The sequence below is a fragment of the Lipophrys pholis genome, assembly GCF_963383615.2.
Source record: "Lipophrys pholis genome assembly, chromosome: 2".
Lineage (NCBI taxonomy): Eukaryota > Metazoa > Chordata > Actinopteri > Blenniiformes > Blenniidae > Lipophrys > Lipophrys pholis.
This window is the reverse complement of record NC_137636.1, coordinates 37,290,192-37,316,600: the sequence shown is the minus strand read 5'-3', so window position 1 is coordinate 37,316,600 and position 26,409 is coordinate 37,290,192. Positions and strand designations below refer to the sequence as shown.

The following is a 26,409-nucleotide window of genomic DNA, read 5'->3' as shown; positions in this document are numbered from 1 at the left end:
AATATATAGATTTGAATATAGGTAGATATATAAATAAGGATAGAGATATATATAGATATAAATATAGATATAGAGATATAAATATAGATATAAACATAGATATACATTTAAATGTAGACATAAATATAGATAGAGATATAAATATAAAGAGATATATTGATATAGATATAAATATAAATATATAGCCACGTGTAACGTCTCTGCATGTTGGTCGTTCATCACCCCAATGTTTTTACATATACTTTTTTTTTTTTTTATATGATTAGGAAACTCCAAATCAGTGACACACATGTTTTCCAATAAAACACACATCTCCACCTCACTGTTAAAAAAAATTATTTATTGCAGCATGGAGTTCCATATGAAGTATTGATCACTCTCATCAGTAATCCATGTTTGCAGCCACTTCAATCCGACACATTTAAACAGGACGTGACCACGTGACGCTTTTCCTCCACAGGTACACACACACACACACACACACACACACACACACACACACACACACACACACACACACAGACACACACACACACACACACACACACACACACACACACACACACACACACACACAGACACAGACACAGACACACACACACACACACACACACACACACACACACACACACACACACACACACACACACACGCACACACACACAGCTACGATGACATTATTTTTTTTCCACATTAAAACTCTTTAATACGCTGAACAGACAGGAGTTTGGTTGAAATCAGAGCGAGACGCTTCAGGAAAAGCTGAACAAAGAAAAAGCGACGTCGAGTCAAAGAACCTGTAACAAACCAAACCTTCAGAATAACCAGCTTCAGTTGGTGAACCAATCAGTGGACCGCGGTCTGGAGCCGCCGCTGTAGTTGGTTACTTCCTCTTCAAGAACTCCCCAGGGATGCATATAGAGTTTGGAAAAAGGCTCCAGTTCAGCTCATTTCATTGTTTCTTAGTTTTTTTTACCAGTTAGCTATTTATTTACTGTAAGTTATTGATCATTCTAAATTGTGAACCCGCTGAGCAGCAGTGGTCCAGATGACGTCTCTCAGACGTCCTTTCCCTACGTCTAACAGACGTCTTCAGGGAGGACAGAATGAAACTTTTTTTGTACGTCTTTCCTGGACGTCGCATGGACGTCCTGTCTGGACATCGTATAAACGTCCAAACAAGACCTCTGGATGACGTGACGCAATGGAAAAAAATAAATAATAAAAGTAAAATAAAAATTTGTAAGCATGTCACTTAAGGCGTAAAATCGTATTATGAATCGATGGTTTCTCTGACACGTTTAATCACAATACTTTTTCAAGCCCGTCATAGATGAGTGACATGCTTACAAATGTATTGTGAGGGTTCACAGTGACACAAGTGCACCGTTGTTCTAGTGGTTCGGACTCGGACCCGTCACGATGGAGGTTTGGGTTTGATCCTGGGTGGGTTTTTTTCCATTGCGTCACGTCATCCAGAGGTCTTGTTTGGACGTTTATACGACGTCCAGACAGGACGTCCATTAAAGACGTACAAAAAAACTTTCATTCTGTCCTCCCTGAAGACGTATGGAAATGACGTCTTAGAGACGTCATCTGGACCACTGCTGCTCAGTGGGTTCCTCTCAGATGTTCCACTAGCACAAGACTCCACCTCATCGTGTGACGAGACGCTGTTTCATTCATTCCTCATGGTTGCATTTTTATTTTTTTTACTTTTGCTGCTATTAATCACAGGTTTGGTCACGTCTTCAACACAGTTTGCTTTGGGGAGTATTTTCTACTTATAAAGGCTTTGAAAGAACTTATTCTACAGTAACCAGCTGAGTTTGGATTTTTTTTCTTTAAGGAATCATTTAAAAATGACTTTATTCTCTAAGGTCTGTGTCATTAAAGACTTTCGACCCGCAAGAAAATGATTAAATCGACTCAAGAGTCTGTAATCTGTTGAGTTTTTGCCGCGCGTCGTGTTGAATGACAGAGATTTATGGATCATATGTAGAATAAAAACACTCTAATATCACAGAAATCACTGACCACACGCTCACACACTGTGGTCCTTATTGAAGAGATTACATCATATCTATCATCTATCACTTTAAATTATCATGTCGGTTGTAAATCTGATTTTAATTTCTTCTTCATTTCACATTAAATGACGTGAACTCAGGAGGACTGGCCGAATGAGAGATTTGTCGGAGAAACCAGAAAATCTTGAGTCCTGATGTGGCTGGAGAGAGTAGCGATGAACTGTCCCTTTAAGGGATGGAGATCAGGGGTGTGGGTGTGGCCGGCCCCCCTCACCTCCGTCAGATGGAGACAGGGCAGGTGAGGATTCGATCCTCCAGCATCACGCTGAGGACCAGGAACAGGAAGTACAGTACGAACATGGTGAGGCCCAGCATGCGGCTCATCTTCCAGCGGCAGGCGGCGATGGAGATGATGACGAAGAGGAGCATGAGGAAGAGCAGCACGATGGCGCAGAACAGGCCGTTGGAGCTGACGGCCACCGGCTCGCCGTGGTGGAGCAGCGTGAATATGAGCCACGGCACCGGCAGCCTGAAAGCACAGAGCTGCTTCACTCACTGGGTCAGAGGTCAGAGGTCAGGAGGTGAAGAGGTCAGGGGTCAAGAGGTGAAGAGGTCAGAGGTCAGGAGGTGAAGAGGTCAGGGGTCAAGAGGTGAAGAGGTCAGGAGGACAGGGGTCAGGAGGTGAAGAGGTCAGGGGTCAGGAGGTGAAGAGGTCAGGGGTCTGGAGGTGAAGAGGTCAGGGGTCAAGAGGACAGGGGTCAAGAGGTCAGGGGTCAGGAGGACACGTATCAAGAGGTGAAGAGGTCAGGAGGACAGGGGTCCAGAGATCAGGGGTCACGGAGACAGGGGTCAAGAGGACAGGGGTCAAGAGGTCAAGAGGTCAGGGGTCACGAGGTCAAGAGGTCAGGGGTCACGAGGTGAAGAGGTCAGGGGGACAGGGGTGAAGAGGTCAAGAGGTCAGGGGTCACGAGGTGAAGAGGTCAGGGGGACAGGGGTGAAGAGGTCAAGAGGTCAGGGGTCAAGCGGTTTTCACAATTTTCCACCAAACGAAATTTGTCTGAAGCCAGGAAACATGTAAACTATCAGAAGAAACAACGGCTGTAAATAAAACTAAATCATTTAACGAAGCGTCACCATGGAGACAGATTTCATTGAGATTTCATTGATATTTGTAACATTTCCCAAAGTTTGGAGCAGTTTTAGTCATACTAGACTTTTTAAATTTCTTTAAATCTCTTTATTTTTCATTATATTGATTTTGTTTCCCTTTTCTCCTTTATTCTTCTGCTTGTTTTCCTTTATTTCTTTTCCTTTTTATTTTTTTTAAATAATTTTTGATTTTCCCCTTTTTTCTTTTTCTTTTTTCCTCCATCCGTTATTTTTCTTCTATTTTCTTTATTCTTTCCCTTTTTCTTCGTTAAATAAATAAATGTGTCCAGGAGTTGGACTATTATAGAAACAGTTTATATGATGGACTTAAGTTCAATTAATATTCTTTTTTTTGGCGAATTTGCATATCTTAATGTATTGGTATTTTTCTTCTATGTTTTATGTGTTTTAAGTGTTTTATGTGTTTTATGTGTTTTAAGTTCGGCTTCGTCTGGAACCTTAATGTCTCGGCCAGGATGCTCTTGAAGAGATTGTTTTAATCTCAACAAGGTTATTTTCTGGTAAAATAAAGGTCATATGTAAAATATTATCTATTATAACTAATAATACAATCAGATAGTATTGGATAAAAAAAAATGGATGAAATAATAATTAAATAAAAACAGTGTATGAAAAGGATTTTCTTCTTATTTTGCCGTAGATTTTGATCATTACAGTGTATTGTGGTCATCTCGTCACCGCCGGCCGGCTGGACAGAAACACGGCTGGACAGACGGCTGGACAGACACATGGCTGGACAGAAGGCTAGACAGAAACACAGCTGGACAGACGGCTGGACAGACGGCTGGACAGACACATGGCTGGACAGACGGCTGGACAGAAACACAGCTGGACAGACGGCTGGACAGACACATGGCTGGACAGACGGCTGGACAGACGGCTGGACAGACGGACGCTCACCCCACAGTGATGTCGAAGATGTTGCTTCCCACCGAGCTGGACACGGCCATGTCTCCCAGGCCTTTCCGGGCCACGATGACGCTGGTGATGAGGTCGGGGATGGACGTCCCGGCCGCCAGGATGGTCAGACCCATGATCTCCTCCGAGATGCCCACCGTCTCGCCCACCTGCAGCCGTTACACATATTATTATTACTATTATTATTATTAGTATTATAGCATTATATTTTTCCACTTGTTTAGATTCACAAAATAATGAAAAATAGAACTTTCTTTTTTAGTTTTTTTAGATATTCATTAATTTGGTGGGAAAACCAGAAACATTAAAACGTTATGACAGATTATAAAAGAGAAAAGAAGAATATGCAGAATAAAAGACACAAAGCAAAGTTGAGTCATATTTAAAGAATGTTGTGGATAAAACCAAAGATCAGGATCTAAACCTTTTAAACTGTTTGTTTATTTATTCTTCTCACTGCAGAATAACTTTATCATCGTTCAACGTCTCAGAAGTTCAGAAGCTTTTTCCTTCGTGTTTCGTTATTTGTTCTATTTATTTATAACCTCAGAGAAAAACGGTTTTATGTTTACATGCAATTCAGTTTGTTTTATGCCCAATCTTTCTTTCTGATTGATAGATCTTTATTTTGAACGTGTAAAAAAAGAGAAACAAATCAAACAGAAAAAACATTGAAAAAATTGAAAAACCAGACGTCAGATTTTAGACGAAGTAAATAATGTGTTAATAATAATAACACTTTCCAATAACAATGATTTTATTATTTCTTATACATTTTGAAATGTAGTAAAGTCTGTAATGTTACTAACACTATTAAAATATCCTCACATTAATAATTACAATATTAATTTATAATTACAATATTAATTTATAATTACAATATTTAAGTAGCACTGAAAAATATCTTTAGAAAATGTAGATGATAATATAATAATACAAAGAATAAAAGGCTTTTTTTTGTTTTTGTAAAGGAGATAGTGAGAAGAACAACGTCGTCTTTATACACCAAATGGTGTCAATTCTTTTATTACATTATTAAGTTATTCCATTACGGGCTTAAACGGCCAAAGTTATTACATCATTGGTTGTGACGACCCCCCCCCCCCCCCACACACACACACCTGATGAGCCCACCACACCATCAGGTAGGAAAACACTCCGATCCACAGGATGGAGCCGACGAAGGTCACGGCGAAGAATCTCCTGGACGCCTGGAAACAAAACGGAGGAGTTGAGAAACTCACTGTTGGTCAAATTGACCTTTGGCTAAGCCCCGCCCCCAAACACAAACCAACCAATAGCATTCAACTACTGATGCCTGGGCTGGAGGAACGCTGTCGGCTGAGTGGAGAAGCCATCCGGTGGCCTGTTTGTTGTTTTCTGGGCCTTTTAAGACAACAACAAAATAAAATGGTGGAAGAATTGCTGGGTAGACAACAGTAACTAAAGGGGGCGGGGCTTAGCCCAAGGTCAACTGTTCCTGTGAAGTGGAGACAACATGACAGAGGAGGAGCTGGTTGTCATGACGACGGTGTGTTGTACCAACCAGGTTGCGGACGTCAGGCAGCGTGAGCCACAGCGGGAACACGATGGGCAGCAGGAACAGGTACGTGGCCTGTTTCCGCCGGGCGTCTGGCCACTCCAACGACAAGGGCTCGTTCTCCTCCCCCTCCTCCTCTTCCTCCTTGTTCTCATCTTCGTCACTCCCGCTGGAGTCGCTGCTCTCCTCGTCGCTGCTCTCGCCCTCGCTGCTTCCCCCCGAACCCTCCGATGCTGCCGCCGCCGCCCCCTGCTGGACAGACAGATGATGAAAGATCAGTTGAATTTGTATTTATGATGCAAGTGAAGGTAAATATCTATCTATCTATCTATCTATCTATCTATCTATCTATCTATCTATCTATCTCTCTATCTCTCTCTCTCTCTCTCTCTCTCTCTCTCTCTCTCTCTCTCTCTCTCTATCTTTTTATTTCAGGAGAACTTTTTTGCGTTTTCTCATACGTTTGTCTCAAAACCATATTTTTTGTCTTCATTAAAATTCTTCCAGTTTGATGTCTTGTGTAGCTAAATTCTTTTTCTATTATTTTAAACGTTATATTTATGTATTACTTTCATGTAAAATAATCAATGTTTATTCTGAAGTACAGTAGCAGAGTCAAATAAATTCCTATGTATGACTGCAGTAAAGACAAATGTGAATTTAGTGAATTAAAAAGTGCTGCTTGTTATAAATTCTATTTTAGACCCTGTGTTGTTCATTATTTTCACTGGTTTCATCCTGAAGGTAAATAACAACAGAAAGCATCAGTGTAAAGCAGAACTCCTCTACTGGTTAAACTCCTACAATCACACAACACAACGCAGGTTGAAAAGGAAAGGTGACTCCATTCAGCTGCTCTCTGTCTCTGTCAGTCCCTCTGCCGCCGCTCTGGTTCAAACTGTTGTCCCACTTGTCCAAAGGTCAGAGTCTCTCTGGTTGGACATCGACTGCAGCAGCAGAAACATCCAACCTGTTTCATTTCTTTACTGAACACCTGAACCTGATCAGCGCCTCTGAGCTTCTCAGTTGGATTGAAATAACAACTTGATTCGGTTCTAGAGCCTCAACGTGTGAGCTGCTGCTTCTTCTTCTTCTTCTTCTTCCTCTTCTTCTTCTTCTTCTTCTTCCTCTTCTTCTTCTTCTGCTTCTTCTTCTTCTGCTGCTTCTTCTGCTGCTTCTTCCTCTTCTGCTTCTTCTTCTTCTGCTTCTTCTTCTGCTTCTGCTGCTTCTTCTTCTTCTGCTGCTTCTTCCTCTTCTGCTTCTTCTTCTTCTGCTTCTTCTTCTGCTTCTGCTGCTTCTTCTTCTTCTGCTTCTTCTTCTGCTTCGTCTTCTTCTTCTGCTGCTTTTTCCTCTTCTGCTTCTTCTTCCTCTTCTGCTGCTTCTTCTTCTTCATCTTCTTCTTCCTCTTCTGCTTCTTCCTCTTCTGCTTCTTCTTCTTCCTCTTCTTCTTCTGCTTCGTCTTCTTCTTCTGCTGCTTCTTCCTCTTCTGCTTCTTCTTCTTCATCCTCTTCTTCTGCTTCTTCTTCATCCTCTTCCTCTTCTTCTTCTTCAATGGCTATACACACAGAAACTGAGGTGTCCTAGGTTTATTTAGATATATCTTATTTGTGTGGATATCTTCGCTGCTTCCAGCCTCTATTCTTCCAACTCTTAGAGCAGCTTTAACAATACGAGCAAATACTTTATTCTGTTTTCGTCATTTAAAAAAAATAAATCTTAATTTTCCTGCTTTTATAATTGTAATTTTTTCCATTTGTTCCTTTTTTCTTTTTTATTCACATCTTTTCCAAAATAATTTTCCAGTTTATTTTTCTTCCTTTTTTAGTTTTCCTTCTCTTTCCCCCTTTTTTTCTTTCTCTTTTCCAGAAAAAAGAAAGGTTGTACAAACAATTTTAATCACTTTAATTTGACAGTTTTTCCTGTATCTTTTTGTCTTTAATTAGTTTTTCCTTATTTATTTTAGCATTTTTAAGCAAATTCATCTGTTCTGACTGTTTAATCTGTTTTAAAACTCCGTGTGGAACGGAAAGAAACCAGAAATGAAAAGTCTTTATTTAATGGTGGAGGTTGGGTGGAGCCGCTCCAGAAGAGCTGCAGAGTCGCCGATTGAACATTTCTGCTCTCGGTGATATTTTGTCTTACCTCGGACTCGTCCCGCTGCTCGGACGTCTTCTGGTTCGTCTCTTCAGTCTTTGGAGGCTGTGAGGTGGACGCCTCGGGCGCAGCGCCCCCCGCTGGCCCGGAGGGGGCAGTAGAGGGCGGCTGATCAGACTTTGGTTTGTTATCAACGTCTAGAAAGAAGAGCAAGAGAAACGGTTTGATTCTTTAATTGTTAAAAGGTTTCGACGACGGTTGTTGGTTTCTTCTGGGACGACGTTTCAAATCCAAACGTCGATGAAACAGGATGAAACCAGTATTTTGTTTGTTCTGTGGGGAGACGTTGATCTTTCACAGGTCAAACATGAGCTTCACCACACAACCACACGAGTAATGAGATGAAGGCAGAGCACAGAAAAAGAAAAACACCTCCAGCCTCATATTGAAAGTAGATCTACTTTTGGGACAGAAGGATGTTTATGACACGTCTGGTAAATAATAATCAACTGCAAATTTAATGTGTCATACATCTGTTTAAATCTGAAATGTCATCACTATTCAACTCCAACTGTTTTGATTGATGAGCTTCCTGCGGAGGAGGAGGAGGAGGAGGAGGTGGAGGAGGAGGAGGAGGGAGAGGAGGAGGAGGAAGAGGAGGAGGAGGAGGGAGAGGAGGAGGAGGAGGTGGAGGAGGAGGAGGAGGGAGAGGAGGAGGAGGAAGAGGAGGAGGAGGAGGGAGAGGAGGAGGAGGAAGAGGAGGAGGAGGAGGGAGAGGAGGAGGAGGAGGTGGAGGAGGAGGAGGAAGATAACAAAGAAGTTAATATAGGAGTGTTTTGAATGTTCCATCTTATCTCAGTTTATTGTGTTTCCTTTTTCTTTTTGCTCTTTGATTCTACCTGCAGCTCTGTGGGGTTCAGAAGCATATCCACAATAAAACTATTCAGATTCCAGAGACACGCTGGAGACTGACAGCGTCAAGTTTCATCAAATGATTCAGAGAATCTGAAGAATCGTCCATTTTTAATGATTCGTCCACATTCTGCCCCCGGAGGTTCACGAGACCACAACCGGCAATAATGAGATTTTTCTTCTTCTTCAAATCAGTGTCCATCATGTGGAGCAGGCTGAAGTGGAGGGAGTGATTGGACACACACACACACACACACACACACACACACACACACACACACACACACACACACACACACACACACACACACACACACACACACACACACACACACACACACACACACACACACACACACACTGATCATCCCATCTGCATGTTAATCCTGGGGGCTGATTGGTTGTGTCTGTTGCCCCCCCCCAGCACCTCGGTGACGCAGGAACACGGACTGATTGTGGAGGACGACGTCGTTGAAAACCTCAAAAACATCTCTGATTATCAAAACCAAAAAACCAAATACATGAAGAAGTGAAGTTGGACTGATTCCTGCTTCCTGAAGAATTGTGAGGCAGTGGAAACAGCCGGAGCTCTAAACATGGAATACTAAAGGGCAAATAGAATCATATGAATCTACGCTGAACAGACTTAAAGGAATTACAGAGGAGGGCGCCACCTCATGGCATCACTCCTGGACTCCTATCAAAACACTCTGTGAGAACAATGAGAAGATTAAGGGATTCTGCCGGGTCCTCCCTGCTCTTCTCTGGTGGACTGAGCTTCCTGCCTGCATTCACACATGAAGGTTTTCCCTCTCGTCCTGCTTCACCTTTTATTTCGCCACGTCTTACCAGTACTACTGAGTATTGGAAGTGAGTATTCTAAAGTCTTAAAAAGTCAACTGATTCAAAATGCTGCAGCCAGAGTCGTGACAAGAACCAGCACCAGAGATCAGCTCACTCCAACACTAACCTCGCTTCATTGGCTCCCTGTTCAATCTAGAAGAGAATTTAAAATCCTCCTTCTAACTTAGAACGCTCTGAACAACCAGGTTCCATCAGATCTTAAAGAACTGCTAGTCCCAGATCTCCCCAGAAGAACTCTTGGTTCTCAGAGTGCTGCTTACTGGAGGTTCCTAGGTTTTCTAAAGTAGAATGGAGGCAGAGCTTTCAGCTCTCAGGTTCCTCTGATGTGGAACCTGATCCCAGTTTCAGTTAGGGAGGCTGAAACAGGCTCTACTTTTAAGGTTCTACTCAAGCTACAGTGAGGACCCCCCCCCCCCCCCCCCCCACCTCTCTCTACCTCTCTCTACCTCTCCTCCCCGAACCAGGGTGGGTTTCCAAGGTCTGTATCTCCTCAATCTATCTCTCTGTCTATCCTCTCCTTTCCTCTCCTCTATCCCCTCCACCCAACCTCCACCTCTCAGTCTGGTTCTGCAGGTTTCTTCCTGTTAGAGGAGTTTTTCTTTCCACAGTCACAAATAAATCTGCTGCTCATGTGGATTCGTTGGGTTTTTCTCTTTTCTCTGTTAAAAGCTCCTAGAAATGACTGTTTTGTTTGGTGCTATATGAATAAAGTTGAATTGAATTGTAGAGGACTGGATGGAGGAATGCTCGGTGTTTCCATACGACTCACCTTTGGCGCCGTGGCGAAGTGACTTGCCCTGTCGCGCTCCCGCCACCGGGTCGTTCAGAGGTTTTACTTTGTTTTTTGCTGCAATTAAGACAATGGTTGCTTATGTGACCCTGCTGTTTGTGTTTGACTCACAATACGAGCTGATGACCTCCCGCTGGCGGTTCAGCGGCAGAAACCAAACACAAACACAAACCACTGCACCGACCGAGAACACAAGACACTTTGTACTAACAAGACTGAATCCTTTTCAAATTCATTCATTTTTTTAATGTGAAAATATCAATTATTTTACAGAACAAAAGGAAAATTAACAGACGAATAAGTTAAGGATCGTTAGTAGGATTCGTCTATCATCTTAATATTGGAGATTATTCTAATCTAAGAATTGAAAAAATGACACACCCACACGAGTGGTGAAGATAATTTAAATATTTAAATATTCTTTTTAAATTCAAAGTACCTGTCTCAATTTCGAGTCTTAATGGTTACTATTTTACTGAACTGCAGGTTTTAAGCGCCTCATCCATTGGTAGTTCAAACTTCTAATTCTGGGAGCCGTCGGTTGACATAAACGCAAAACTTTTCTTAAATAAAAACACAAAAACGATGCGCTTTCACTGGAAACGTCGTTGTGGAAACGATGCCTCTACGTTTCACCTCATCTCTTTTGTTCCTGCTGCTTCTCTTTGTTGTGAGAACAAATACAATCGTGATCATAGAGCATCTTCCTTCGGCTCAAAGCGAACGGCTCAGCTCACGTGTCTCTGAAACATTATTTCAATATAGAGCCGTGTTAGTACTGTTAGTGAAGCAGGACTGACGCAGGAAAATCACTTCCATTACTGCAAGAGTTACTTCTGCAAATACTCTGTTACTTTTTAGTAGAGGAGTAGAGGAGGACGTGTAACTCGGTGCTAATTTAGACTGAAAGTTGCATGATTTTATCAGCAAACGCTAGAGGAACCTGGCTGGCTGTGTTGAACACTTTGTTAAGAACACTGCTCTTATTTTGATTAAAAGTTTCACAAACAGCATAAACAGTCTCACAACAAGCCAGACGACACAGATCAACATGCCGCCATCCCAGATCCAGACACACAGCCACCCACCGTCAACACATCGCCATCAGAACCAGACGGAGGACAACCAGACGCCGCCACGCCAAAACCACAGCCACACTTTTGACGCCTTACCTTTCCTCTGCAGCGGCACTTCGCCTCGCACTTCGCCATTAAACCACGTCTCTGATTGGCAGAGATGAACAGAAGACACCTGACGTTAACAGTTTCTTCCACTAACGTCACTCCTCGATCACAGATTGTTCCACTCAGGAAATTCAGAACCAGAACAAACAGTGACGCTGAACTGAGGAATCCTAACAGCACGTAGCGCCGCGTTGTGGAATAATGGTGCTTCAGGTAATAATGGAATCAATTTTGTAATAAAAGACTTGAACGCATTTTCTAATAAACTTTGCTGCATTTTGTAATAACTTGTTATATATTCCAACAGCCTTTACAAAATGTGGGTGTTCCACTTTTTTTATTAAGAAAATGTAACAATTTGGTGATTTATGTAATAAAATGTGTCCTTTAGCCGTATACATAGTTTTATGGTTAACTATAATTCTATGTCACTCTTTGCTTTTGTTCCCATCCTGCCAACACAGTGATGGTAGAACACAGGATCTACGTCAGGTTTGACTGTTTGGATCAGCCGCCATTGTGGCTGGTCGTTTTTAAAAGTACAAGACAATCAGTATTTCCACCAGACATTTAGAAATGAAACCAGATGGTAAGTGCCACTGAGGGCATTTAATCATTAACCTTTTTGTAATAACTGTTGTAATATGTAACTAGTTATTACAAAATGTGGCAAAGTTTATCGGAAAATGCCTTCAAGAATTTTATTACAAAATGTGTGAGATTAATACGAAACGCGGCATTATTTCATAATGCGGCGCGACACAGCAGCTTAAACTGAACTGAAGAGGGCCTCAGAAGGAGCCCTGAGGTACCTCGGGATGTTTACAGCAGATATTCTAAGGATGGGAGCTGTGATGAGCTGAAGATCCAAACACAAATAAATGACACAAGCATGCGGTGAGAAACGATGCGAGCAGCGTCGCCCCGCCGGCTCTTACCTCTCCTGGCTTTCCTCGGACTGGGAGTTTTAACGTTTTCTCTAAGAGCAGCTTCTAGGAGGGAAACCACACAGACCATTTAACCCTTTAGTCACCAGAGTTGAATTAAATTTGTTGTTTTGTTTAGTTTTTTTTGTTTGTTTCTTTTTTGACAGTTTTGTGTTAAAAAACAAAGATGTTGCATTCTGGAGTCCAGCACATCTGACTGGATCACAAATACAAAAAACACAAATCCCAGAATTAAACAGCTGATTTATCACTGCAGTCAGAAGGACTGGATGTTTCTGTGAGATCGTTCTGAGTTGTTGTTGTTGTGAATGAAAATGTGTGTAAAGCTGTTGGTCCTGCTCGCTGTACCAGCTGGTAATAGATGAATACCATCATTTCCAGACTATAAGCCGCTACTTTTTTCACATGCTTTGAACCATGCGGCTTAAACAATGACTCGGCTAATTTATGGATTTTGAGGAGTTATTGAGCTTCATGCCTGATACATGGGTGATGCGTTTAGGTGCATCACATAACGCCGACATTTATTTTTTTCTTCTTAAATCTGGTGGGCGTGGCTTATAGTCAGGCGTGCTCGATAGTCCACAAATTATGGTAGATGTGTAATATGTTAAATATCAGATCCTAATTCAACCTGGAAATGAAAAACAAACTCGTTTCAAAGCTGAACCGAAATCGAAGGACTTGAAAATGAATCATCACGTCTGGAAATGATTTGTCTTGCTTGTGACGTTCAGATCTGTCAGTGTGTGTGTGTGTGTGTGTGTGTGTGTGTGTGTGTGTGTGTGTGTGTGTGTGTGTGTGTGTGTGTGTGTGTCCTATAGACCCGCCGCCCTGCAGGCTTTAGCCTCTCCTCCTTAATGCCTCCACCTAATGAATCCCGAGGCGCTGCAGAAAGCCTCGCACCACTTGTTGCAGTCGAGTGTGTTGGAACGGAGGACTGGCTGAGGAATGACGTCCTGCACAAAACTCGACTCGGCGTCCAGATCGTCGTCACTGGACTCGTCTCATGTTGCATGAAAACACCAACAACAGGAGTCGGCTAAAGTTGAAAGAGTGGCTGCAGCAGCGCTGATGAAGAGCTCCAGAGCAGAATGGATCTTATCCAGCTTTTATTAGCCTGTATTGAAAAGCTGATTAAGGATCAGAGAGAGCGGGGGGGAGGGGGGGAGGGGTGGGGGGGTACTGAGGGCTGGAGGACAAGCTGAAGGACGATGTGGTTTTGATCACACCACGCTGACTCAGAGGAGGAACAGCGCTGAGTCATGTTCTGCTCCGCTGAGCAGTTCATTGACTCCTCGACTGGTGAAAAGAATAGACCTGCTTGTTTCAGCATTTTATATCTCAAACTAGTTTATAAACTTTAAAGGGGACATATCATGCAATATTCACTTTCTAATGGTTTCCCTACGGTACTAATCGTCCCCATACCTGGAATGACACTCCAGAAGTGAAGAAAGTTTGTCCTCTCTTTCTGTGGCTTGATTCATTTTTTCTAAAGTGTGTTGCTCCAACGAGCAAATCAGAAATGAAAGCCTGTGTAGCGTCACCAGGGTGTTTTACCCAACCCCAGTCCAGATAGACCCTTTGACCCGCCCACCACCAGGCAGCTCCGCGAGCACTCCGCTTTTTTCACCTCTCTACCGCTGCAGGTAAACAAACATGGCGATACGAGCAAAACTCGCCAGATGAACCGTGATTAATTGTATCAACGAGCAGTGGAGTCGATCTTTACTGTGACGACCCGGTGGATTCATTCTAGTTTTAATGGGAATCGACCAACAAGACTTCCCAAAGTTTGGTTTGTCGCTCCCGGCACTTCATGGAGGAGAGTTTTCATAACATCGGCCAGAACAACGCTGGATTCACTGCAAAACTTCTAATAAAGATCTGCACTAACTATCGGTGATTCTACTGCAAATGTGGGGACTGTAAGCACAATATTCTGATTTCTATGCTTTTATACTACTTTTCGAAGCACCGGGCTGGTTAGTTTCCAACAGCTGGGGGCAGTTTGTTGTTTTGTTTATTGTGTCTGATAGAGACTGGAGATCAAATGGAGGCTTTGCAGAGTCTGAGGTGTGTGTGTGGGCTTAATAATAGCGAAGTGATCTTTTTATTTATTTCTATGATTCAAAGGTGGCTCAGGATATTCTCATGTCCACTACTAATTATGATCATTAGTAGAGGATAATTCAATTATTCGATCTCAGTGTGGCATGCACATAGTTGGATGAGTGCATCGTCACTCAGGTTGGTCTGAATAGTCGTTTATTTGCTGTTAAAACAGCACATTTCTTTATTTGCTGTTAAAACAGCACATTTCTTTGTAAAGAAAATATTCAGAGCAGCTAATGACCATATTCAGACACCATATGTTTTGCTAACCTTCTGAAACGTCCTGCTGCAGCAGCAGAGGAGGAGGAGCTAAATTGTCATTTCAAACTGTATGTCATTTCCAAATGTACAGATTTATAACAGAAACTCTCAGACTTTATACAAGTTTTGACAGAAACTTGTGTTATAACTCCTGAATCCAGCTGAACTGGTATCTCCATCATGTACTTTATGTTTCACAGTTTCTGGACCTGTAGTGTGACGCTGCTTTGCGTTGATGCTGTGAGCAGACAGAGTCTCTACCTTCTCCCAGAGGGTCCAGAGTGTGGATCATCAGCTGGAAGATGGTGCTCCTCAGCGACGTGTTGTGGAGGGAGGCCGAGCTGCCGCCGCGCTGCAGGACGGGACGAACCTGCAGGTCAGAGGACCACAAGGTCAGAGACTCGCCGTCCACGTTCAGGAGACACATGACAAACTCCAGAAACAGAAACTACTGATCTGGATTAACTCTGACGACGTTTGGATCCTGACATGCTCCACATATAGGTGTCATATTCTGCAAACTTCACCTTCTACTGGTTTTTTACCTGGACTGACGTCCCAGAAGTGAAGACAGTCTGTCCTCTCTGTCCCTGGCTTGTTTCAGGTTTTAAAAAGTGTGTTGCTCCAACCAGCCAATCAGAAATCAAACCCTATATAGTGTCATCGGGGGTTTAGCCAATCCCAATCAAGGTAGGTCCTCCCTTTGACTCCTCCCACAATTAGGCAGCTCTGCTCTGGCACATGGCACCACGAGAGGAAGTACGTCCTCCTCTTCCCAAGATGGGCATTTGTGGGTGGAGCCAGTCCAGCTCACACAGACACAGCAGATTCAGAATGGAGCTCCTATGATCCAATATTCAAATGGAGGAAAACCTTCAGGTGGCGCCATTACAGCCCATTTCCAGCCGGCTGCCTAACACTGAAATGTGACAGGAACAACCTGACGGCCTGAGAACGTTCAAGCGGGAACATCATGGAGAGACTCCAGGGCTCAGTGCAGACTAAAGGGCGCTCCGGGATTCTTAAAGTGGAAGTCAATGTGCAGCTTCAGAGGAGTCTGGACCTGGAGACGATGCAAACTGAATACAATGTGTAGACAGGAACGTCCGCACTTTAAATAAAGGACATGACAGACTTTATCACAGATTCAATTGATTATTTAATGCAGCCGACACAACTTTACATTGTGGAGACTAAACAAATGTGTCTGCAAACACAAGATCTAACTTCTCAGGAACAGTCGAACTCTTTCAAAGGCAGCAGAGTTCACATTTTGAACAGACGGTTTGAGACAAGCGGGAAAACAAGAATCATCGTAATCCCTCCTCTATTTACATTGTTCTTTTTTCTCTGCTCAGGAAACTCAATAATCCTGGTCGATCACCAGCGGCCTCCAGTGAACCTCATGTGACCTCGTGTGGCTCCAGTGAGCAGAGATCTGATGACGCCACGTGGATAAACGTCTTCCAGCTGACTGGATTCACACAGAGAATTTACAGAATAAAATAGAATAGAAATACTTTATTAATCCCAGTGTGTGTGTGTGTGTGTGTGTGTGTGTGTATGTGTGTGTGTGTGTGTGTGTGTGTGTGTGTGTGTGTGTGTGTGTGTCTTCATGTTCATACCCTGAGTCTGGATTTGTCCTCTGGATCCGACGCTCTGTCGCGTTGAGGCGTGTCAGGAGGCTGCAACGGCTCTGGCTTGGATTTGTCTTCAGGTTTTGGTGGAGGAGCAGCAGGAGGAGGAGCAGGAGGAGGAGGAGCAGGAGGAGGAGCAGCAGGAGCAGCAGGAGGAGGTGCTTCACTCTCCTATAACAACAGTCGATGCAAACATTATTTCCGTGATGGATTAACTGGAAAAGAACAATCTGACTTCTGACCGTAAAAACAAATAATCTGTATTTTGTTAAACTCAGAATTTCCTACTGGGAAAGTGGGAATTTCCGAGGAGCTCCAAGAAGCAAATTTCGCATCATTTAACATGGAAGCTTGACTGTATCTGTGTGAGAATTTTTGTTTCATTTAATTAAACATTTTCTTCATCAAACGCCATCGTCAGACTGTGTTATCCTGCCAATCAGAATATAATCCTTCCCACTTGGAAGTGGGACTTTCCCAACAAGTAACTTCAACAGCACTCAATATTGTCAGCTCGTGCGTTCATGTATGGCGAGGAAAAAGGAAACTACGGACTGCTGATTGGGGAAATGAACCATAATACATTCAAATTTGACAGCATTGAACCGAGCGACATTTGTTTACCTACTGTAGAAGAAAAGAGAATTTCTTCATGTTGCCCTTCTGATGAGAATAAACTTAGAAGAACAAAGTGTAAACACTGTCCAACTGGGAATTTCTGATTGGGAAAGTCGAAATTTTGATTAAGCTCATTTCATCTGCAGATTTTGTTAGAACTGGAAAAAATTACCCGTGTGTTGTGGGCACTCCCAACTCAGAAGTAGGAATTTCCCAAACAGTTAAGAGTCTAATTTCCATCTGAAGAAAAGCACCATTAGAGAAACATCACAAGGAATTTAGGTAGTAATTACCAGTTTGTTCATTAGTGGAAATAACAGCGGATTCAAATCTTGTGCTTGTTTGGAGTTGACGGGTGAGAAAGCATAGTGGCGGGAGACACCGGTGGTCCCAATCGGACCTGAGAGGAGACGTTCCGGTAATCTGGTAATCTATTCAACGCGACCTCCCGCTCCACTTTCTTACTCTCAGCAAAACGTATGTGACTAATCTCAAACTGTGAAGGGAACCGACGGTTCCCTCATCGTGGCTCTTTATGTTGTGGTACTTCGAAATGCAACGCATCCGAAGGAGGAAATTAGCTCTAGTCATCGAAGGAAAAAATAAACTGGAATAAATCCACTGCAATGTTTTAAAACGTTTTACAAAGGAAATGATCAGTGCAATTTGTTTTGTGATGAAAGTTAAAAAAAAAAAAAAGTATAAATGTGGGGGAGAGTTTTCTGCATAAAACCAACAGACTGAGAAGCTTTTGTAACATTAGTCTCCAGAGAAACACTGTAGCAGCACAGGGTAAAATGACTCTTATTGTGAAGGTCTGTAACAGGACATCACCACATCATGCTTCATGCATGCTGACGGTCTCAAAGCAGATCTACTACCACTACTAAAACCACCACCACTACTACTACTACGACTACTAAAACCACCACCACTACTACTACTACTACGACTACCACTACTAAAACCACCACTACTAAAACCACCACCACTACTACTACGACTACTACTACTAAAACCACCACTACTACTACCATCACCACCACTACTATTACAACTACTACTACTAAAACCACCACTACTACTACCATCACCACCACTACTATTACAACTACTACTACTAAAACCACCACTACTACTACCATCACCACCACTATGACTACCACTACTAAAATCACCACCACTACTACTACGACTACTACTACTAAAACCACCACCACTACTACTACCATCACCACCACTACTACTACAACTACTACTACAAAAACCACCACTACTACTACCATCACCACTACTATGACTACCACTACTAAAACCACCACTACTAAAACCACCACCACTACTACTAGTACTATGACTACTACTACTAAAACCACCACCACTACTACTACGACTACTACTACTAAAACCACCACTACTACTACCATCACCACTACTACTACGACTACTACTAGGGCTGCTCGATTATGGAAAAAATCCTAATCACGATTATTTGGGGCAATATTGAAAACCACGATTATTTACACGATTATGTCTTTAAATTTGGAACAGCATTTATTAAACATGTTTTAGAAAAGACTCTACTGTTAAATATATAAAAATATCTTGTAATGGAGTAATGAAAAATAAACCGTTCAATCTTTGAAAACAATAAATAAATAAAATACAATAAGAGATAGATTTACTTCAATAAATATTAATTACATATTTATATTGCCTTGCCGCTCAGTAAAGCAGCGGCGGTCCTGCGCGGTTCCTTCTCAGTGTGGACGCAGCGTGGTGAGGCTGTCCTCTGGTCTGGCTGCAGGACGGAGGGAGGGACAGTCAGACTGACCGCAGGACGGGGGAGGGGCTCACAGCAGGACCCGCTGCTCGCTGACCACAGTGACTGCAGAACCATATTTGTTTTCACATCAGAATCGCCAAACACACTAGAAAGTCGCCAATAACACCAGAAAAAGTTGCTAGATTTGTCGCTAGTCGCTTTTCATTATGGCCAACAGGATCTGACAAGTCGACAGATTTAGCGAGAAAGTCGCCAAGTTGGCAACAGTGCTGCCCGTCTGAGAAGGAAAACACCACATTGTGGTGCTCAGTTAAGTTCAGAATTCACCCAGTTACTGTGGGGTGGTGGGGAACTTTATTTTGTAGAGAGGCGGGGTTTCTGGTCGGAAGTAATTTAGTGTTACACAACGTATGCGCTCTCATGTTGGAGAGAAAGAGAAAAGAAAAGAGCTACTGAGAAGTGTGGTTGAAAGGAGAATTAAGTTTGGAGTTCCTCACTGAACTCTGCCTCCGACTCTCGTTCATCGGCTCGACAACATCATCCCCTTTCCTCCATTATATGAATTCTGAGATCGTCTGGAGCCATAATCGTAATCACGATTAAAATTCGATTAATTGAGTAGCCCTAACTACTACTACTAAAACCACCACTACTACTACCATCACTACCACTACTAATACTACAACCACTATGTACTCCTCAGGTCTGATACCTAAACTTTGTCACACTTCCACCGATCAGGAAAATGAACCAAACCGTTATGAAGCAGCCAGAGAGGGAATATTGTCTCGTCACCAAAAACACATTTGATGTGCCAAATGTTTCATAAAAGATCAGTGACATAATGACAGAATACACGCTGAACTGAGTGAGTGAGAGAGTGAGAGAGAGAGTGAGAGAGAGAGAGTGAGTGAGAGAGTGAGAGAGAGAGTGAGTGATGGGTGTCTGCTTATGTTTTCCAACTTTTTCTTGAGGCTTTTAGTAGATTTTAATGTTTTAGTGGATTTTGTAGTGTTGTTAGTGGGTTTGATAGTGTTTTTAGTATATTTTATGTATGATGTACATCAGATTTTATTGTGTTTTTAGCAGATTTTATGACAGATGCAAGTTACGTTTTTAAAGTGTTTTTTGTGAATTTTTGTGTTTCCAGTGTAATTTATGTATGATGCAGATTTGATAGTGTTTTTCGTGAATTTTATGATGTTATTAGATTTGATGTATGACGTACAGTAGATTTTACATTGTTTTTAGTGGATTTTTGTGTTTTTATTGGATTTTATAGTGTTTTTAGTGCATGTACAGATCAGATGACACTTTTAAATTTCATTGTACGTATGACAGTGACAATAAAGATATTCTCTTTTGTTCTTTTTGAAGCTGAAAATGCATGGTTTCTGTAGGTTTGGACGCTTTCTGAGCTCGTGTTCTCCCACAGGCCAAAATAAAACCTTCATTTGAGGTTAATTTGTGACCGTACTGACGGTAGCTGTGATTCTGAGTGTGTGTGGTTGTCTCTCTTCATCTCATACCTTGATCTTGAGTTGGATAAAGTGGTGTAGAAGAGATTAATGGACAGTAAATTATGTTTTAGGGAAGCATTGGACACTGGATAATGAACACCAACAGTGTTTTGGCGGATGTTGGTGATTCAGACTGATTATTCTGCTTTCTTCCACTCATACATGCAGATTGCAGAAAGGCTTCAGGCAAAGTGGAGGACATGTTCATGGTCCTTGTGATGCAGGAAACACGGCTCTGCATGTTTATTACACGCACTTAGCTGCAGTCTGTCAGAGAGACATTCAATCTGAGAGAAACTGGCGCTTTTTTTTAATCCCCTCGTCCCTCCGAGCTCATCTGAAATGACTGTGAATGAGATGACGTGTGTCGTACGGTGGTATTTCAGAGTGACATTTTCCATCGGTTCGGCACCGTGTGCCACACCTGGAGTCCTTTCTGTTCGCTACCATCAAAGGATTTCTCACAAATACAGGCTGTCACCTGCTCAGAAACACAAATCAATGTCCCTCTTTCAGCCTGTCTGAGTCACAACTGGACGGCAAAACATCTGTCTCAGCTGGATACCGCCTGCGTGGGGTTATTAACGCGCATGCTTGTTTTTAGACCAGTTGGATAATTATTATTCATTCAATTTTTCAGATGCTGTTTTCAACTTTCACATCACAGATTTAACATTGAATGTTCAAGTTTTTTTTAATTTAATCAGCGACATTACACTTTTTCAACAATCTACATGCCATGTAAAAACTCTTTGGAAAGCTTCTCTGTATTCTATACTTTCCCATCAGCAGTTAATCTACATATATTAACATAAACATAACATTTTTACTTGTTATAAATACATGGTTAGAAAACATTTTTTATTTCATTGCATTTGAACCCATATTATTTTACTTTTTTTGTCACATTCGATTTTAATGTGTTATAACGGTTACTGTATGTCACATTTCACATGTTGACTTAAACTCATCGCTGTAACATAACCATTTTTTATTTTTTTTGAAAACTATCATTACATTTTTTGAAACCATTTCCGTACATTTTACGGCTGATCCATCCCACATTACCTGTACATCACAAATTCTAACTGCTTTTAAGTTATTGCATTACTTGTTTTCCACAGTTTTATTATCAGATTTGTAGTATTACTGGTATTTATTTACCCGGTGATGTAGTTGTAGTCTGTTGTAGCACTATTTAACTATTTATGTATTTGCACTGCCTGCTCCATGTGACCTTTTAATTGCCCCCAGGGACAAATAAAGTCTTTCATTGACTGATTTATTAATTGATTGATTGATTGGGGAAAGGGGCGGGGCTTCCTGGTAATATATATTTTTACTTATGAAAATTACAAAAAATCTCTGCTGGGTTTTTTTGTTGCAAAGATAAGGTTTAGTGATGAAGTTTATTGGTTCTGATTCTTTTGTGTCACCTGAACAGATTAGAGCAAGTCGGCCTGTGATTGGTTGAGAGTGGAAAAGTGGGTGGGGCAGATGAGCATGCAGTGGCCGCATGCGCTGTGTGTGTGTATGTGTGTGTGTGTGTGTGTGTGTGTGTGTGTGTGTGTGTGTGTGTGTGTGTGTGTGTGTGTGTGTGTGTGTGTCCATTTGGAGGAAGCAGCGCCCGGTTTTGTTTAATAACATAGGGGTTTGCAGACAAGAATCTCGTCCTGCTGGACGCTACAATAGTAACACTCCAATAGTAACGCTACAATAGTAACGCTACAATAGTAACGCTACAATAGTAACACTACAATAGCAACGCTACAATAGCAATGCTACAATAGCAATGCAACAATAGCAACGCTACAATAGTAACGCTACAATAGTAACACTACAACAGCAACGCTACAATAGTAACACTACAATAGTAACGCTACAATAGTAACGCTACAATAGTAACACTACAATAGCAACACTACAATAGCAACGCTACAATAGCAACACTACAATAGTAACACTACAATAGTAACGCTACAATAGTAACGCTACAATAGTAACGCTACAATAGTAACACTACAATAGCAACACTACAACAGCAACGCTACAATAGCAACACTACAATAGTAACACTACAATAGCAACACTACAACAGCAACGCTACAATAGCAACACTACAATAGTAACGCTACAATAGTAACGCTACAATAGCAATGCTACAATAGTAACACTACAACAGTAACGCTACAATAGTAACGCTACAATAGCAATGCAACAATAGCAACGCTACAATAGTAACACTACAACAGCAACGCTACAATAGTAACACTACAATAGTAACGCTACAATAGTAACGCTACAATAGCAATGCTACAATAGTAACACTACAATAGTAACGCTACAATAGCACCGCTACAATAGTAACGCTACAATAGCAACACTACAATAGTAACGCTACAATAGTAACGCTACAATAGCAATGCAACAATAGCAACGCTACAATAGTAACGCTACAATAGTAACGCTACAATAGCAACACTACAATAGTAACGCTACAATAGCAATGCAACAATAGCAATGCTACAATAGTAACGCTACAATAGCAACGCTACAATAGTAACACTACAACAGCAACGCTGCAATAGTAACACTACAACAGCAACGCTGCAATAGTAACACTACAATAGCAACGCTACAATAGCAATGCAACAAGAGCAACGCTACAATAGCAATGCTACAATAGTAACGCTACAATAGTAATGCTACAATAGCAACGCTACAATAGTAACGCTACAATAGTGACTTGGATAAGTAAATTTAATCTGATAACTGGTTTAGAAATGCTAATGCATTATATTACTTGTTACTGAAAAAAGTGGTCATATGAGAGTAACGCGTTACTAATTAACGTGTTCCCTGCATCACTGCTTGAGTCCCAGCAGGACGTTCACTGACCTTCTCGGGCTCCTCTGCCGTCCACACCTTCACGATGCTCATGTGCTTGTTGATCTGCGTCTTGACCACCTGCTCGATCTGACTGTTGAACTTCATGAAGCTGACGTAGCTGATGTAGCCGAGCACCAGCATGACACTCTCCCACCAGCGGATCACGTTGTCCAGGAAGAAGACGATGAGCATGATGAGGTCCAGGATGTAGAAGGTCACGTCCCTGAACAGGGGCCACCAGGTGAGGTGCAGCATCTCCCTGGAGAAGATGGCACACATGCCGATCACGAACAGGATGTTGAAGACTGCCGAGCCCACGATGGTGCCGATGCCCACGTTGCTGTGGGAGATGAAGACGCCGATCAGCGAGGTGAAGAGCTCGGGGGCCGAGCCACCGGCCGCCATGAAGGTGGCCCCGGCCACGTCGTCGGAAATCTCCAGCTTGATGGTGATGACCTCCAGCGCAGGGACGAAGAACTCGTCACAGACGATGGCCAGAGCCACGAACATGTAGATCATGCCAAGGACGTGCAGGACCACCCAGCCCTGCCGCCGCTGCTCCACCGAGAAGAGGTCCTCTGGGTAATCACCCTTCCTGTGCGGCGGCGGGGGCGGAGCTGGGCTGGGCGGAGAAGGAGAAGGTGGAGTTGGGGGAAGTTTGGGAAGTTGAGGATCCACATAGATGCACTGTTCGATATCCGTCCGGTTGACGATTATCACCAGAGGAGGTTTGTTGCTCTGAAGCGAGCCCTCCACCTCCTCCTCCACCGCCACCTCTTCCTCCTGCGTTCCATTGGTTGCCGTCACCTCCCGGACGTTGACCTCCACGACATCACCCCCGGCTGTGTCGCCCACCCGGGCGGAGGCTCGCGGCTCCGACAGCCTGGCCCTCAGAGTCAGCGTGTAGACGAAACACAGCAGCACACCCGAGATGAAGAAGACAACGCGGCCGCGCCGGAGTCTCCTCCTCGGAGGCGAGTGCACGTTCATCGTCTCAACTCCCAAAACGGCTCCAAGTTACGTCGGATGCATTGCTATTCCCTGGTGGATCCCGCGCTGCGATGTGGCAGGAGGACGCCCCCGACGGAGAAGAGGCACGCGCACAGGGGGGCTTTCATCCTCCACAGCAGGCAGCTTCAACCTGTGCTAGGCCTGAAAAACACAACATACAAGCAGATTTTAACCAGACAAAAAACAAAACATTATAAATGTGTGTGAACAACCTCTGTGTGCATAGTTGCAGTAGAAGTGGTTGTGTGTGATGGAGGATGCAGACAGCCACCTGTTACTATGGCTACATAATCACTCAGGCTTGGGCTTTGCACAAAACAGGAGACCAGTGAAAATACGTCAAACATGCTGCAAAAGCAAGAAAACCCTGCAAATAGCTGAAAATAAAGAGATTTTCTTTTCTAATTATAAACACTTATTATATCAAGAGCGCGTGCACAGTGGAGCGTGCCTTAATGTGCGCGCAGTATATGATGGGAAATCATTTAATTAAAAATACATTTTTAAGAAATTCGGGCAATTAAGGGTTTTAATGTTTTTAAAAACATTGAATTTACGAGTGAAACGAGCCAGTTGAGGTTTGGTTTTGGAGAAAGTGAATGCGGCACCGTAAAAACATGTAAATTCTCAGATTAGGATCATTGTAAAAGTGATAAAAAGCGTGAAGTGGTGCGGGTCTTACCTGTTGCTCCGCCGCTCGCTCTCTCTCTTGCTCTCTCTCTCTCTCTCTCTCTGCGCGCGCCTTGCGTCCTCCAGCTGTGCGCGTGTGCGCGGCGGACGCAGAGATGCTGACTCCGGTGTTCGCGGAGCTTCAAGGGCGCAGCACATGTCGGGGCATGACCTGCCGCTCAGCATAATGCTGCTAAAGAGGCTTACCGGAGGAACACCTCTCTCCCTCCCGTTCACACATAACGCTGTTATCAATACGCCAACGTTCATTCACGAGCTGTGCACGAGGAAAAAACCTCCGAGTCAGTCAGCGCCGCGCGAGACGTTCAGGTACCGAGGGAGGAGTCAGGGACAAGCCGCCTGGCGATTTTAACCAAGTGGAAAAAAAGTAGTGACACATTTCACTCGAGAGGTACAAGAACTTGTGTGTGAAGTACTTTTTGATTATTTTTGCAATTGAATGTTGGGCTGACTGTTTCGAAAATATCCCCCAAAAAACTACGAAAAAATGTCCCATGCAGAGCGGATGAAAGTGGCCATCAAATCAGATCAGCAACTGTTGCCATGGAGACGCGCTCTGCTCAGTGTTTCACACGTTGATGTGGCTACATCGATATGAGCTAACAGCCATCATGCTAGCGATGCTAACTCGGTTCCGCAAACAAATGTGTTGGCAAGGAGTGCGCTCTACCGAGTGTAGCTCTAATTACCTTTGCCAATGAACGTTGGCTGAGAAGGATATGTTTCCGTCTGTGTGTATTTGCGTGATTATATATTTTCATATAATTCATATATTATCATATTAATTTCTGTTGCTATTCATCTACTTACTGTCCACTTACTGCAGTAAATATGCAAATTTCCCCGTCATGGAACAAATCAAAGAACTAGAGCTCCACTCAGTAGGGCACAGACACAGCCACATTTGTTTGCCAAACTGAGTTAGCATCGCTAGCATGATAGCCGTTAGCTCATACCGATGCTAACCACATAGCTACATCACTGTGTGAAACACTGAGCAGGAAGCGTCTCCATGGCAACAGACGCTGATCTCCTCTGATCTCCTCCATGAGATGCCTCTGTTAACCGCTTTGCATGGAAATATTTTTTGCAGTGTTTTGGTATTTATTCCTAAACGATTAGCCGTTAACATCCCAAAATCTAATCGATTGGTCCTTGATGATTTGCAAAAAGTTGGTAAAATACATACATACAAACCAATAAATAAATGAATAAATAAATATGTGCAGACAAAAACATAACCTTCTTGGCGTTGGTCACCCAATTTTCGTGGCGAAGGTAAATATCTTATTATGGTAAATGTATTTCACTTCTGTAGTGCTGTTCAACCGCTTGCGCAGTTGACAAAGCACTTCACACCACTAATCACATTCACACACCATTGGAAGCAGCTGCCATGGAAGGAGCTTAATCCATCCACTGGGGTTCAA

The 26,409-nt window shown here is 42.8% G+C and overlaps 1 protein-coding gene across 1 annotated transcript; it reads right to left on the bottom strand.

Annotated features, from left to right (window-relative positions):
- Window positions 1-1,720: 1,720 nt before the first annotated feature.
- Window positions 1,721-25,049, bottom strand: LOC308127690 (sodium/potassium/calcium exchanger 1-like). The gene is made up of 9 exons (XM_080492907.1): window positions 24,972-25,049; window positions 23,288-24,430; window positions 16,454-16,636; window positions 15,090-15,198; window positions 7,801-7,949; window positions 5,665-5,910; window positions 5,240-5,329; window positions 4,101-4,267; window positions 1,721-2,559 (listed from the first exon to the last, which is right to left on the bottom strand). Exons 2-9 carry the CDS (start codon window positions 24,266-24,268, stop codon window positions 2,310-2,312), a joined length of 2,175 nt encoding a protein of 724 aa, XP_080349033.1. The 5' UTR covers window positions 24,269-24,430; window positions 24,972-25,049; the 3' UTR covers window positions 1,721-2,309.
- Window positions 25,050-26,409: the final 1,360 nt, after the last annotated feature.

Excerpts from the sequence above, each read along its gene's own strand:
- LOC308127690 (XM_080492907.1), bottom strand. The coding sequence starts at position 24,268 with ATGAACGTGCACTCGCCTCCGAGGAGGAGACTCCGGCGCGGCCGCGTT. Across the intron at positions 5,911-7,800 it reads AGCAGCGGGACGAGTCCGAG|CAGGGGGCGGCGGCGGCAGC; the intron begins GTAAGACAAAAT and ends CTGTCTGTCCAG. Across the intron at positions 5,330-5,664 it reads TGCCTGACGTCCGCAACCTG|GCGTCCAGGAGATTCTTCGC; the intron begins GTTGGTACAACA and ends TTTTGTTTCCAG.